We start from the raw sequence: 14,927 nt of genomic DNA on the forward strand, positions 1-14,927 counted from the left end.
GTTTAGCAAGTTCCCATTAGTTATTTTTTTATTTTTCTGCCTGTTATATGTTATTAAGAACTGCACACCGGGTCCACTGAACAGGAGCAAGCGTCGCTAATGCCTTGCTCAAGGACCTTACAATGGTAGCACCCCCGTAATTCGAGCACGGGCCACATTATTGCAATCCCAGCGCTGTAACCACTCGGCTCCCCAGCCAACATCGTAAGAAAAATACTCATTTTTTCATTTTTATGTTATTATTGTTGCTGTTTCAGGAAGGGACAAACTCTATTTCCGTTCCGCTTGTCATTCGTGATGACGTCATTTCCGAACCGGACGAGGTTTTCTTTTTGTTCTTACATTCCACCACTGGAGGCGCTCAAGTGAGCCCCGTAAAAGGTTTGATAAAGGTTGTCATAGCAGCGAATGACGTACCTGATGGGGTCATTGGGTTTCAACAAGCAGGTAGTTAAACTGAACAAACTTATTTCGTTTTATTTTCATATTTTGTTTATTTTAACAACTTGTTTAGCACTTCGTAACGTCACTCGTATTGTAACAAAACCATCCGGAGTGAAAGATTTGAAACTTGAAAGCAAATGAGCGAGATGCAACTGGATGAGCGCCACCTAGCTGCAACGTTTTTAAGTTTAGCAAATGATCACGGATTTTAATGTTTTCCAGACTATTCGATGAACGAAGACACATCCAGCAGAAGTGTCCACCTACGTTTAACTCGTACACACGCTTATGGTGATGCAATAGTAAGCTGGAGAGCCATTACGTCATATCCTGGTGACGTCATAATAGAAGAAAGCTTATTTTCGACGCCGCAGCCAACAGAAACGTCACCGGTTACGTGGAAAAGCCGAGAAGGCCTTTCCGAGCAACTTGAATCAACGCACGGGATTGTGACGTGTCCCCAGAATCAGTTAGATTGTGACGTCATCATTACGTTAAAAGATGACGAGGTACCTTGGTGGATAATTTTGTATTTATTACTATCAACCAAGCCATGAATGCATTTCATTAATAGGAAATCTAAATCTAAATCTTATCTTCCGTCAGCTTGCAGAATTTTCCAGAACTTTTTACGTTGTGCTCTATGACGTCACTGAAGGAGCCGAGATCGACCAGACTCGTCGGATTGCAAACGTCACAATTGAAGATAGTGATGCGCCTCATGGTTTATTTCAATTCGCCCTCTCGTCAAGGTTGTGATTATTGCCTTCAATACATCTAGATATGACACACTACGCATGTATTGTGAGGGTCACTAGATAATGCTGAAGAATAACTACCACTGTGGGCTTCTTCAATATAAACCTTTCATGTAGATTTCCAGTTGCTACCAAAGGAAGCAATTCTGTTGGATTAACTGTGGAACGAATCGGCGGGGTCACCACCAAAGCAACCGTGCGCTACAAAACTCAACAATTGCGACGCACAGTGACCGTAACTGGGGTGACAATGTATCCAGCTGTAGCGGCTGTGGATTACATCACCAGTGATGAAACAATCGAATTCAATCCGGGAGAAGTAAGCTTTCCAACGAATAACAGTAAAGCTGACTGCAGCCATCGATATTGTCACATACAATGCACAGATAATTTTTTTTCGCCATTTTTAAATTATTTATTTATTTCTGAAATGGAGAAGCATCACTTTAACTTTTGTGACTTCTTTAATTTTCTTCCGCCCCAGCGAGAATCCTTCATCTCGATCCGGCTCCTAGATGGAGGATCGACAGATCTTCCTCAAATATTCCGAATCGAGCTTACTTCACCGAGCGGGAGAAGTCGACTAAGCGACCATTATTACGTCAGCAACGTCACAATTGTCAGCGGTGGTGACGTGAAAAGAGCGTGGGCAGTGTACGAAACCTTGCAGCAGGTGAAGTAACGAAGTCTTTTTCCATTCTTTACCATTTATCCAGTGAATAAATGATCCTACATACGTGGAAGAATCAAAAATTATGTTGATAAATTTCAATAAAGATGCATTGTTTGGCAGAGACAAATTTACTACGGATGAAATTTTACTCCCTCTTTCTCTGCAGGACTTGGACGACTCCGTCATTAGTGACGTTGTTTCTCAGCTTCACGACCTGGCTGATGGTAACCTTGGTAACAAGCAACTGCTCATATTTCATGGATGTTTGGATGACGTCATCGCTGAAGGCAGGCGGAGGAAGTTGTCTGATGACGTCATTATTGAAATCTATCATTTATTTTGCAAGGTAATCACAACATAAGTGTAATCTTGCAAGCAAGAAGTCAAATTTAAAACTAAACCATTAGCACTGTAACGATGGTTAAATGACTGCTTAGTGAATGTTATTTTTTTTAGTTTGAAACCACACCAGTAATTGTTTCATTAAACTACTTTTGCAGCTTTTAGATCCCACGCGCACGGATGCTGTAAGGGGACATGCTGATTTCTCATTTTCCTTTGATAACTTTGCTTTATGTATGACGTCACAGTCGGAATGCACTACCAGTGACGTCACCACAGTCGCCATGAAGTCATGCAGCCACGTCCTGGTGCAGGTGAGGTCACAATAAGGAAATATTAATATAATTATCGATGACGTGACATGTCTTATTGTTCATTGTCTGCCAACCTAGAGCTCGCGTTGGTATCCAGAACTCATCAACGGCTACCAGTTCACCGGATCCGGCAAAGAATTCTTTCAGGTCTGAAAAAAGTAATCATCCGCATTGATCAGCCAATAATGTCTCATCGTGGCTTTGTTCTGCGCAGATGCCAGCTGACTTGCTTGACGTTTCAATGACTGGCGTGGCTTCGGAAAACGCACGTTGTTATGATGTCTATTTCATCGAGTATTCAAGCTCGGTTTGGTTTAATGTTGAAGATCAAACGGTCAGTAGACACTAGAAAGTAGTCGTAGTTTTTACTTGAACATTTTCCACGCCGTGAGTCGTGAACTGCGTAAATATGTTGCTATAATCATAGGCTGCTACAGTTATGAATATAGTTGCATAGATTTTTAACTGGGTCGCTGCCATTGTGCAAAACAATGACTAGCATCTGAAAAATGTGGTAAAACCAGGTGCAGAAATAAAAACTGCATTTACACCTAGTTGCATATATCTCCACACGCATAAGGTAGACTCCGTTGGAGGACCCCGAAACATTTGGGCTAAGCTATTTCAACTAGTGGTCACTTTTTCGACCACCACACAAAAAAGATTCTTACGATGTTACATGGTCGTCATTATTCTTGCAGGCACCAATGAGCGACAAAATTTTTTCGGTTGGCGTCGATGAACTAATTATGACGTCATTAGTGACTCCGGTGCGTTATCGCATCTACACAAATGACGCAAGGATTTCACCGAAAGGCGCAGAATGTGTTTTATGGAACGAGGTGCGAAGTACTTTCATACAAAACTTAGATAATTCCGAGTCGGGCTTCAAAACCTGGTTTATAGGTTTCAAACCCAGATTTACAGACAAGGTTCGTGCTTAATGTTCTTGCAGGCCTCACAAAGATGGTTATCGTCAGAGCGTGGCACGTGCAGGGTGGTGGACGATACCTCCAATTACGTAGAGTGCGAATGCCACCACATGTCTGTTTACGCGGCAAGAGGGCCAACCGATAACCTTGCCGGATACAACCAGGCACGTACTATATGCACTTGTACAACAAATAATTGCCCACGACATGTTGTTTGTAGATTTTTACTTCATTGGTGATATGTTTTTCCATGTAGGCAACATACGCAGCCTGCTTTATAGCCATAGCTGCTTTTCTGGTAACGTTGCTTGGTCATCATCTGTGTTCAAGGCGGGCCAGATTTGCATCCAAGCTGCTCATGCATCTGTTTTTCGCAAGCGCAGTAACCCAGGTAACTACTTTCTTATATTCACTGCAAAGTTCCTTCACTTCCAGCATTCTTTCAAAATAATCAATTTCATTTAAACGAAGCTGGTGTTTGCTGTGGGTGCGTTGGTCAGTCGGGATGCCAACCAGGACTCCTGTGTTGCCATAGGCATTTTTCTTCACTATTTCTGGCTCGCACAGTTCACATGGATATTTGTCCACGCAGTCAACTTGCTACAGGTTTTGAACTGAAACATTTCACTACGAATACCGTCATCGTATTTTCGTACCGTATTATCCAACGAACCAACACAGCGCAAAGCTCATTAGTTATAAAAGCTTTTTATATTGATTGCATTGTATACGATGTAGTTTTTATACAACGTACATTCATTACATTTTTCTGTTTACTCTTTATTCTATGAAGCAATTCGTCTCGGAAATCTTTACAGCTCAACTCTTACTCACTCTTACGCAGGTCTTCGCTTTCAACGACCAGCACTCAGACCGTTCCTTCATCATTTATTTCATGCTGGGTTGGGGAACCCCAGCTATAGCGATTGTTGTCTACGTCATGGTGATGTACGCCATGGGGTCGGAAACGATCTATGAAAGCTACGGTGACGTCAATGATAACGGGGATATGTGAGTGTGCTTTTGAGCTATGTGCTTATGTTGCTCCAAAGTGAACTGTGTTATTTTGTTGAAGTAGAATAGTAGATGTTCAATTTAATAAGACAGCAAACGTAAGGTCTTGTGCTGCTAGGTGCATGATCGTGAACTCCTACGGTGCGCTGCTGAGCGCTATTATCCCAGCGTGCCTATGCATCTTTACACTAGCCGGAGTAGGATTCTATCTCTATCAGAGGAAGGCGACCTGGAAGAACTATGATGATATTACCCTGGGAAAACTCAATTCGATTGGTGGGTTGTAACAACTTTGTGTTTATGTTATATCTATGGTTGTATCACACACACACGAAGTTTAACAGCAATTTATAACTTTCAGAGATTCCTCTTTTGTTTTGGTTCTACTTTTTCCTCGCAATCACCTGGCTGTGGGCAGGGCTCCATCTGGCGTACGGCCATCTGTGGATGCTGGTATCGTTCATCGTCTTCAATTTTATTCAGGTTTCTCATCTTTCGGAGATGTTTCAGTTTCTTCACTAATCGTGCTTAAACTCGGCTGCTAGCTTTTTGAATATTTCGATAAAGCATCAACATTGAATTTGTGCTTTCCAGGGTCTTTACGTCTTTGTCATTTACGGGATTCTTCATAGTCCAATGTGCCTCCGTAACAAAAACGTTTATGACGAAACAATCGACAAAACAAACGACGTCATTGAGGAAGGTTTGTGTGATTGGGTTAAGCTTGTGCCGATGTGAGATTAAACAAGGGAGTTTTCTCTCCCCAGAATACCAGACGAGCGTGATTGGTGAGAAGATTCCATCAATATCCGGCGGTGATGTCATCAACAAAAGCACCCAGAGTTTAATGACGTATGAGGTACAGTAAGCAAGTTAATCATAGAAGTTTGTAAACGTTTTTAAGTTGCCCACAAGCCAAAAGAAAGCAGTAGGCTACTTTGACCAAGGAAATTAAATGGAGTCTTTCATACACACATATAAAGGACAATTGCTTCTAGTATATATAAAATGCTTATATGAACCCTGAAATAGGCACTGTTTCTTGCATGCCAACAAGCTCCCTTAACGGTGGTTCCAATAACGGCAAATGACTGACGAACGCTGAAAGTTAAACTTTTTTCGCGATGCACAGGGCGTTTGGGAAGGAAGCATTGTTGACGATGGTAACATCGGTCCGTGTGCATATAGTACGAAGGATGACTCAGCGGATTTCGACGACCTTATTATGGCTCTGAAGAGTGGTAAGGAATGTTTTGCGAATTGCTAAACTGCAAATATGTGGCTTGTATCTAGTACATCATACTACTGCTGCGCTCACAAGCAAGCACTGCTTGATTCACGAAGTCGGACTCTGCTTATTCACAGAGAGAAGTTTTGACCCGGATGTTGATGAAACTAACATCAAAGAAATCGCCCTCGATTCGGACATATCACGTGATATCGTTACCTCACCTCTTAACGAAACCGATGACAAACCGAGAACGGAAATGACGACACTGGAATATGCGCCGTCTGTTATACCGATGGGAGATACCCACCTATGACGTTGCTTTGATATTAGCTCCATAATGTGTTTTTATTTCAATAAGCTTTCGTCTAACTCGCCTAAGCATTGAACTCTAAATCACAGTATGGTCATTTAACCTTATCGTGAACTGCTCGTTAGCGCATGACTTGAATGAGAAAAGAAGTTATTTGCTAAGATCCTGAGATCGCTTTCTTTCAGTATAAGCCAGGTTTCTGCATATCAACTCCAGAGCTAATTGTTGCTTTGGTACCAGCATTATTAGTTCCATTAGGCCTAATTCTAGCCGGGCTCGCAAGTGTTAATTATTTCCGGCGGCAAACCGAATTCGATAGAAAAACTATTGCTCTCTCTTGGTCGTTTTGAAATCGCAGAAAATAGGTTAATGCTACTACACAGTTTACAAACATGCCAACAGTAAACCTTTGTGGAGTAACCTACCACATTCCACGAAGGGCTTTGCTACAAGGAATAGCCTATGTCACGTGCCATAGCAATATAGCCGACAACCTTCATTTTCAACAGATTTCTCTATAAACTACAAAAATTTTTGTCCTCGCTATGGCGGAAAAGTTAAAAAACTGACTCCTGATAATGCGAACCCATTTTGATTCCCAGTTGAGTTGCCATTTTAATATACTTCAGCAAGCTTTAAACGACGCTTGCTTCTGTTCAATGTGCCAAATGGACAGTTCCTAGTTCGGATAAAACAATATAGAAAATACAAATAAATAATGTGCATCCATCGGAGCCCGCTCTTAAGCAAGCTCGTTAAGTAGGGCTCGAGCGGTGAGATATCACCGACAAGTTTAAGTCGTACAAAAACTATCTTTCCTCAGTCCGATGATGAAAACCGAGTTAAGTTGAATCAACTTTTAATTGAAAAAAATTGAGATTTAATGGTAAAAAGTGACTTTTTGTAAACAACGTTTTCTGGTGCAATGTTAGTCGTACATTTTCAGTGTACTATTTCACTACAGCAAACAAATTGACGTCACATTGACACAGGGTAATACCCGTAGGCGAAGCTAAAAGCTTGTTTGTTGTGCTGCAAACCTGACATGACGGGCATTGTGCCTGCTGGTCAAACGAAACGTAACATCAGAACGGTTCAGTATTTGTGAAATGCCTGTATTATCTGCGTATATCATATTTTGATCGCATGCCAGGCTTTCTGTTTATAATTTAGGAACAGGCTGCATGACAGCAAGGTTTAAAAGGTCAAAGGTTGTGCAGAACCCAGCTAAATGTTACTTGCATGCTTATCAAAGTTATCAGCTTATATGCTTCAAATATCGAAAAATGTGACTTTAATTGTCAGTGAACGTCTTTGTTCAAAAAGGCTGAATTTATTGCAGAATTTCATCGTTTTTTTACGTCAAGACTAATGGTTGTTACGGTTGTAAATTCCATTAATTCCAAATTCCATATCGTTGCAAATTGTGGATGTAGTATACAAGTGAACAACCGGATGATGTCACTTTTTGAGTAGCTGTGATCTAGTATAGAAAGGCGTCATGTGGCTGTGCACTTGTATATTAAACCCTAGGCTACTAGGTTTTCACTAAAAACGGTAGGTACTAAAACCCTACTCATGCTAACAGCTGAAGTTTTAGTTAAGGGTTAAGGCGCTATAAAGATTGTTGGACTTAGCCAATACGTAAAGTTGTTTGTTCTAATATAGGTTCGTAAATGTTCATGGTAGTTACCACATTTTTTATTCTTGGTTAGTCTACGTCTAACTTATGCTTTATTTTATCATAGACAGGACATATTTGTCACATTTTGTATAGAAAGTTATCAACAATAATATTTGCTTGTAGCATAGGGACCATTATGGCATTCTTGCTTTATATTTTGTTTATTATCACCATTCACTCAACACTGCTAAGTGCGTTAAAATCTGATGAAGCTAGACAAAATATTTCACAAACTGTGTCAGAAGCTGTTGATGCTGGAAATGCCGAAGTGAGTGAAGTGATGATGTTTACTTATAATTTTGTTATTTTGCATTGCACCTTATGCTACAAGTCAAAAAGCCATTCTTGTTTCCATTTAAGGTTTAACTCTTTCAGACTTGGTCTGAAACGGTTAACAGTGGATAGCTTATCTATATCCTGTTACTGTACTTTGTTTATAGACTTGTGCTTGCTCTTCTGTTGACATATGAGAAATTTATATTTTTGAAATATATGTTATCTGTGTCATTCATATACGCCAAGCCAATTTTTCGTTGTGGTAATTTGTTGGGCCATTTTTCATTAATTTAAGGGAAGAGGAAGCTTGCTCAAACACAAACACAATAAAAATGATTTTAGGGTTTATACACAGACCTTGTCTTTGCATAAAACTTGGTCTAAACAATATGTTTTCAAGAACGCAGAGTAATCATATGGTGTAATTTATTCCAGTGGTGTACAATTTTCAGGAAGCTTCCACGCTAGAGATTCATGGTGAATTATACAAACTTTCCTTTCAAGTGTGTTTTTGGTTTATAGGATACATGTCTTTAGTGATATGGCTTACATGCAGATATTGTGGACATGCAATTTACAGCATAGGCCAGGGGTGCCCAAACTTCCTTCACATCCGAGCCACATTAGATAATACCTAAATTTTCTTTTCTTTGCCGCGACATAAAAAATTAGCACTTTTTCACTGGGCCGCAATGTAGGTTGCTATGAAAACTGACGAAGATGAGCAATGTACTGCAGTTGCTGCCGACCCACCCATTGAAAGCTTGTTAATGGAAAATTTAAAATACCCATAGAACCATAAAAATAACTGTGAGTTATAACAAAGTGGTGAAATTTGACTTGTTCATCCCCGGTGATAAATGATATTGTTGCCTATATATACTGTACAGTTTATGCAAATTTGGGCTATGCAAGTTTGGGCTATGCAAATTTGGACTAACGAATTTCCTCTGTGTATGGCCAACTCGCCATTTAAAAAACCAAGTGCATGTGTTGATGGGTTATAAACTTATAATACTTGTGGCGTTGAATCTGCAGTTCCGACACTGGTTAATTTTTATATCTGATGCTGTTGCTTTTAGTGTCGTGATTATCATTCTCTCCATAATTCCTCACTGTGGTGCGAATTTGTCACGACAACTGAAGATTGTGCCATGGACGAAGGCTTCATCAACTACATCAAAGTGGCATTTTGTGATAATCCTCCAAAATACGTGCCACTTATTGAAATTGGATATGTAAGTCGACACAGTTGAATAGAAGAACGTCAATTAGTGGTTAAACGAATCAAAGTAGTTTTTGTGCCTTTGGCACAAGAAAGGTTTTCAGCGGGTATTACAGAAATTTTGGTGAATTAAATTTGAATTAAATTGAATTTAATCACCAGTAATGTTCAAATATTTTCACCATGTAAACAAATATTCACTTTAACAATGCAATTGATTATAATGTTTGGTGGGATATTTGTGTGGTCTATGGACACACATCGTTCGTGTAACTTCATGTACTTCATCATTGATCTGTTTTGCAGGGACTCTGGTTGTTGTTTTTGTTTGTTGGACTTGGAACAACTGCTGGTGGATTGTGAGTTGCATATTTGCTGCAGACTGTGCTGGACTGCATCATATGACTTATGTTTGCAGTTAATAAATTTCAATCAATCATTAACTCAGACTGCAGGAGATGGTGTATAATGCGGGAAGTCTTTAGTATCTTTGGAAAAAAGCATTTGATAGATTGTCCAATTCCTTTCAGCACTTTTATGGCATCAAATTACAACTTCATGCTCTATGTTGTGTAATATTTTATTATTACGCTGCAAAAAGATTGTACCATCAGCATTGTACAGTCTAAATCATAGTTGTTGTGAAGTTAGATTGTTATCAGCGTTTCAAATGGCTAAGCTTGCACACATGAGTCATATGGACCGATTGACTGTTTAAAGAGTTAGTTTCATATTCGTCAACAAAAACAAGCTTTCTTTATAAAGTGAATCTCTGTATTACATTTTCTACCTGTAGGCAATCATTACCAAATTGCTCATTAAATCAGAGTTCATTCAATTAATTTTTAAATGATTAATGAGTTAAGTCCATTTTTATTTCATTCCTGTTTTATTTTTGAGTTTTCAATCATTATCTTAGAAGACAAAAATTTGTTTTTTAGCTTCTGTCCTGCTGTGGAATTCATTGCTCACAATTTGAAGATGCATCCACATATTGCAATATCCTTTTGCAATACTTTATTATAGCTAGTGGCTGCAATAAGCCTGAGCATTATTTAATAGCGGCCCTTTTGACATCACAATACATGTAATATGACTCACTGGTTCTGACCTTAATCCACCTAATTCACGGACTGACTATCGTGGCACTAGGCAATGGTGCACCGGATATCTTCAGTGCTATTGCAGCGTTTACAAATTCCAACCCGAGTACAGCTGGTGTAGCAATTGGTGCTTTGCTTGGTGAGTGAGATACAAGATCGTGCCTAAAACTGATAATATGTGAATGAAAAAATGCATTGTTAAGTAAAATTTAGCTTCAGAAATGCAACAATGTGTGCCTATGCATCCGTATATCAAATAAAGTGAAGCAAAAATAATATTTTAATAAACGTTTTCCTAAACATATAAATTACAAAGACTTCAGCTTTCATCAGTAAGTTTTTATTCATTTTAATCCAGCGTTCTTAACAATTGTTCAGATAAGTTGTTGTCATTTGCAGATTTTAGTGAAAATACTTTGATGTTTTTACTGTAGGTGCGGCCATGCTGGTTACAATGGTTGTTGCTGGTTTAGTGGCAACCACAAAACCATTTGACATTGCAAAGAGACCATTCCTTCGTGATATGACTTTCTTTTTGGCGGTTGCTTTCTGGTTGTTCTATCAGATCTATCATGGAGAAATCAACTTGACAACTTCTGTTGGTTTGTATTGTAACATAATGTCTTCTTATTGGTCCATAATTCTGCAGGATGGTTTACTTGTTAGTTAGTGTCTAATGTATCATACATTGTGTATGTTCTGTGTGCTAAAATTGCACGACTGGTACAGTTTGAGATTTGGCAAAAGAACCATGACACATAATAGAACATGTGTATACAGGATTTCTTTGTCTCTATGTTGTCTACATCGCTGTCGTGGCAATCGGACGATGCATCAATCAAAGACAAAGAGCGAGGCTCCAAATCCTGGAGAAGATAATAAATGAAGATGGAGGAGCAATATCGGTCAGCTCGACAAACAAGGTGACTGAGAGAACTCCATTGATTCCTCCACCATCAGTTGAAACTGTCCCTCCCAGGTGCATCGAGTTTGTATCATTACCACAATTATCTTTGATCACTGCATACTGTGAAATATAGAATGGTGCTGGTATGGTGGGTAACTGCACACAGTGTTTTTTTTAAGGTGTTTTGGGGAACCGAAACGGTCCCCCAAATTTCTCCAGCGGTTTCCCAAAATTTGGACTTGCAACTACAGGCTATTTTTTGGTATTTAAATGAAACACTTGCGGTCTCTTAAAACTACTTAGCGGTCACCCAAACCAAACCTTAAAAAAAACCCTGACTGCACACGCTTCAGATTTAAAGCATGTGTAAAACAAATTTGCTCAAAGAAACTCATCATTTGCAGATGCATTCACCATATTTCAATATTGTACTTGTTTACTTTTTATCCATCCATTTGCAATATTTAAATGTTCTAGTCCAACGCTCCTTGCATTATGTCGCAGCAACACGAACAACAACAACGCAGATCTGGATGGTGATTGGACGGAAGGTCGAGTGCAACCCAGGAGGTTGGATGAGGAGAAGAGAAACTCGGATGTTGCATCAGATCAAGCTCTTGAAGGAGTTGAAAGTAATCTTCCGCTTTTAAAGGGATTTTGCAATCTCTGGCTGATAAGTTTAATCATAGATCTTATAGAATATTTTAATATTTTTGCCCCAACGGTAACATTTCTATAAATTGTTTTCCTGGGTGAATGCCAGCAAACGTAATGAATATATTATGAACAGTGACTCTTTTTTGCGCTATATTTAACTTTTCATATGTATATACAGTCTTACTAGTTGTAGTTGCAACACTTTTTCTGTTACAGATATCATCAGTGGCTTAAATAGCTCCAGTGATACCGATTTAACGGAACATTCATTCCTTTATATCTTGGCTTGTGGATTGAATCCAATTGACAACAAGAAATGGAAAAGTTCACGTTTTATATTTAAACTGTTGATGATATTACAGGTATATGAACTAAGGCTACATGCAAGCATTGTTGAAGTCATAATAAAACTGGTTGTTTACTTTCTTGAAAACAACTACTGTGGAAATTTTGCTCTTATTGTCACATCAGGCCCCGTGGAAGGTCGTATGCAAAGCTCTCATTCCCATCGTACAACTCAACAAACCACAAAGGGGTTGGAATCGACCTTTGACCTCGCTCAGCTTGCTGTTGGCGCCGCCTTTCTGTGTCTTTGCAACTAAAGGTAAATTTTGTTTAAAATTTTTTTTCCTTTTTGTTGGTATTTATAATGTTAAATGTGTGACAGCGTACCGAATACCGACAGTGCTACGGCAGTGTAGATTGCCGTTAATACCCAAGACCTCAATAATATAATCCTGTGTAAGGTAGTACAGTATGTTGAATTCATCCTTTAAAATGGGTGTCTTGATTAGCAGTGTGTACTTGCATCTCATCAACTTTGACGACTATTTACTTGCAAGCATCCTTATGCCAACTAATTAAATACAACATTCATACTCAGGTGGCCATGTAACACTCGGCACTACATTTCCACTCTGGGCTTTGTTGCTTATCATTGGGTTTGTGCTGGCCGTGTTGATTTTCTTCACATCGGACAATTTCAAGCCTCCGGTATACCAATGGGTCAGTTTTGTTTGTGTGCTTAGTTTTTATTATCGCCTCCTTGCCTTAGCTGCGGTGAGATTTGGTCTGCTTAAATTTGTACATTTGGCAGTGTTTTAGAAACGTGCTCATTTTCTTATACAGGTTTTTTCCTATGTTGGCTTCATTGTTGCAATAATTGTGACTTATACAATCGCCAACGAGATTGTCAACCTCGTTCAAACCTTTGGATTCTTTTTCAACCTAAGCAATGTTATCATGGGCCTTACGTTCTTAACTTGGGGAAATTCCATTCCTGATATAGTTGCTGATGTCACACTTGCTAGGCGGGGCTACCCTCGCATTAGCTGGTCTGCCAGCTTCGGGGGTCCTCTATTCAGTATCCTTTATAATTCAACTACTTAGAAGTAGATGGTGTGTGTTTATGTTGTTAAAAATACTTATGTAAACATAAAAACAGGGATAAATGTTGACACGGAAATTGGGCTTCTCAACTTTTTTACAGCCACGACCCAAATTTTAAACATAACAAAGTTTAGTGACTCAACTCTTGTCATCACGTAAATAATTTCTTTTTAACAATTTTAATGACTGTATAAAAGAATTTTTAACTGCTACAACGTGACTTAAAATTTTACGTTCGGCAATCCACCAGTGGTTGAAATGCACTGACATAGGACGTCATTGTAGCATGTATATTGTCCCACTTAACTTTGACTCCTAGATTTGTTGATTGGCGTTGGCTTCCCGTGTACAATAACAATCTTGAAGAACAACGGTGCCCCCATTCTGGTGAGTTTCATACGGAATGAGATGTGTGAAATTTAGCCTAGCACATAACAAAACAGAACTACTGTTGGTAGACAGTTGCGATTTTTAAGTGTTTCTTAAAATAACTGCATTTCAAAATGTACGTTTCTAACTGAATCAACAGGTTGACTACAATGTTGTGGAGGCGGTCGGCTTTGGCGGTCTCTTCATGAGCTTGTGTTTCACTTTCATCACAATCCCTCTTCTTGGGTTCCGTCTTTGCCCGAAGTTTGGTTACGTCCTCATCGTCCTTTACCTGCTCTGGCTTATTGTTGCCGTACTCGCCGGTGTAAATATGTTTTAGCTGCGAGAATCATCTTGTCCGGGGCAGCTCAGGTCGTCCTGAAAAATATGGTTCTTGGGTGAGGTGCTGCTCAAATTGTGTTCATATATTTGGTGCCTGACTTTTTTGTTCGCATTTTAATCGATATATTTAATGAGCAAAATATCGAAAACTTTGAAAGCTTGCCAACCTTTTTAATGCCAAAGACTAATTAACATATTAACTGTGTGTCGTTTTTATTGAAATCATTTTGTGGTTATGATTGATTGCAGTTGTTAACTTATGTAGATATGTTGTTATACACAGAAAATTTTGTGCAATGGTTGTATTTTCCTTAGAAGTTTCTTCAGAATAATTTGTCAACTTATCTTTATATTTGCAGTGATATTGTGAATATAAATGCATTTTATGTCGCAGTTACTTGCAAGTCAACAATCCCTTCAGTTGTAGACCATGTTCAATCAACTTATTTGTCACATGATGGTAGTGCTAGCAATATAAGTGCAATGTGTTATTAAGTTTAATGTTTTTGTGATTTGCTTGTTACCTTTTCAGGTAAATCATTTGCTGAGTACCAAGTGCTACCTGTAGGGGTAAAATTCTGAGTTAACTTATGAAATTAAGACAGATTTTATTCTGTCTTGTCCATATAACATGGTGTGCCAATATCTAATCAAATTTACAGCTTTTTTTCCACTTTTTTCAGTGAATGATAATATTGTGTCTTCTGTTTTTATATCTTTGTGTTTTAAATTGATCTCCTCAATACTCTGTTCTGCGTCAAATATTGATTTATAGCTGACGTTTTCGTTTTTCAGAATCATGCATTTTCTACCTAGTCTTCAAGTCTGCTTTTTTTACTTTTGAAATGTGCGACAATTGTCTTAAACTTGCCTTTGACTCTGCTTTTAATAATATTAAATCAGAAATAATTTTTAAACTTTCTAATACCGGTCATTTCTGTACTGTTGTGTTTCAGA

General features: G+C 38.8%; 2 protein-coding genes across 3 annotated transcripts in view; both read left to right on the plus strand.

The window, feature by feature from the left end:
• The window catches only part of LOC143446029 (adhesion G-protein coupled receptor V1-like), a 39,344-nt gene extending 33,157 nt beyond the window's left edge, over nt 1–6,187 (plus strand). The window contains exons 93-112 of the mRNA XM_076945475.1: nt 258–447; nt 667–953; nt 1,051–1,196; nt 1,320–1,521; nt 1,687–1,875; nt 2,042–2,221; nt 2,376–2,531; nt 2,610–2,678; nt 2,746–2,865; nt 3,233–3,373; nt 3,487–3,627; nt 3,720–3,854; nt 3,935–4,069; nt 4,308–4,474; nt 4,596–4,753; nt 4,839–4,960; nt 5,072–5,180; nt 5,245–5,336; nt 5,610–5,718; nt 5,843–6,187. Of these exons, the coding sequence (XP_076801590.1) occupies nt 258–447; nt 667–953; nt 1,051–1,196; nt 1,320–1,521; nt 1,687–1,875; nt 2,042–2,221; nt 2,376–2,531; nt 2,610–2,678; nt 2,746–2,865; nt 3,233–3,373; nt 3,487–3,627; nt 3,720–3,854; nt 3,935–4,069; nt 4,308–4,474; nt 4,596–4,753; nt 4,839–4,960; nt 5,072–5,180; nt 5,245–5,336; nt 5,610–5,718; nt 5,843–6,021 (3,027 nt within the window). The 3' untranslated portion in view covers nt 6,022–6,187. The remainder of the gene's footprint in view (nt 1–257; nt 448–666; nt 954–1,050; nt 1,197–1,319; nt 1,522–1,686; nt 1,876–2,041; nt 2,222–2,375; nt 2,532–2,609; nt 2,679–2,745; nt 2,866–3,232; nt 3,374–3,486; nt 3,628–3,719; nt 3,855–3,934; nt 4,070–4,307; nt 4,475–4,595; nt 4,754–4,838; nt 4,961–5,071; nt 5,181–5,244; nt 5,337–5,609; nt 5,719–5,842) is intronic.
• Nucleotides 6,188–7,759: 1,572 nt separating this feature from the next.
• LOC143445472 (mitochondrial sodium/calcium exchanger protein-like) lies at nt 7,760–14,927 on the plus strand. Of its 2 annotated transcripts, none has more exons than XM_076944591.1 (14): nt 7,760–7,970; nt 9,061–9,216; nt 9,510–9,562; nt 10,145–10,202; nt 10,334–10,445; nt 10,741–10,908; nt 11,087–11,285; nt 11,718–11,845; nt 12,087–12,232; nt 12,342–12,474; nt 12,754–12,875; nt 12,999–13,233; nt 13,579–13,646; nt 13,789–14,927. In XM_076944591.1, the coding sequence occupies exons 1-14, from the start codon at nt 7,839–7,841 to the stop codon at nt 13,966–13,968; spliced, it is 1,890 nt and encodes a 629-aa protein (XP_076800706.1). In that variant the 5' UTR covers nt 7,760–7,838; the 3' UTR covers nt 13,969–14,927. The 2 variants fall into 2 exon arrangements, with proteins under 2 accessions (XP_076800706.1, XP_076800707.1); XM_076944592.1 differs by lacking the exon at nt 7,760–7,970 and adding an exon at nt 8,000–8,788.

Source organism: Clavelina lepadiformis, chromosome 2, assembly GCF_947623445.1.
Source record: "Clavelina lepadiformis chromosome 2, kaClaLepa1.1, whole genome shotgun sequence".
NCBI lineage: Eukaryota > Metazoa > Chordata > Ascidiacea > Aplousobranchia > Clavelinidae > Clavelina > Clavelina lepadiformis.

Coding starts and splice junctions, on each gene's coding strand:
- LOC143445472 (XM_076944591.1), top strand. CDS start 7,839: ATGGCATTCTTGCTTTATATTTTGTTTATTATCACCATTCACTCAACA. Junction 9,217..9,509: donor CACTTATTGAAATTGGATAT/GTAAGTCGACAC, acceptor TCTGTTTTGCAG/GGACTCTGGTTGTTGTTTTT. Junction 12,475..12,753: donor CTGTGTCTTTGCAACTAAAG/GTAAATTTTGTT, acceptor ATTCATACTCAG/GTGGCCATGTAACACTCGGC.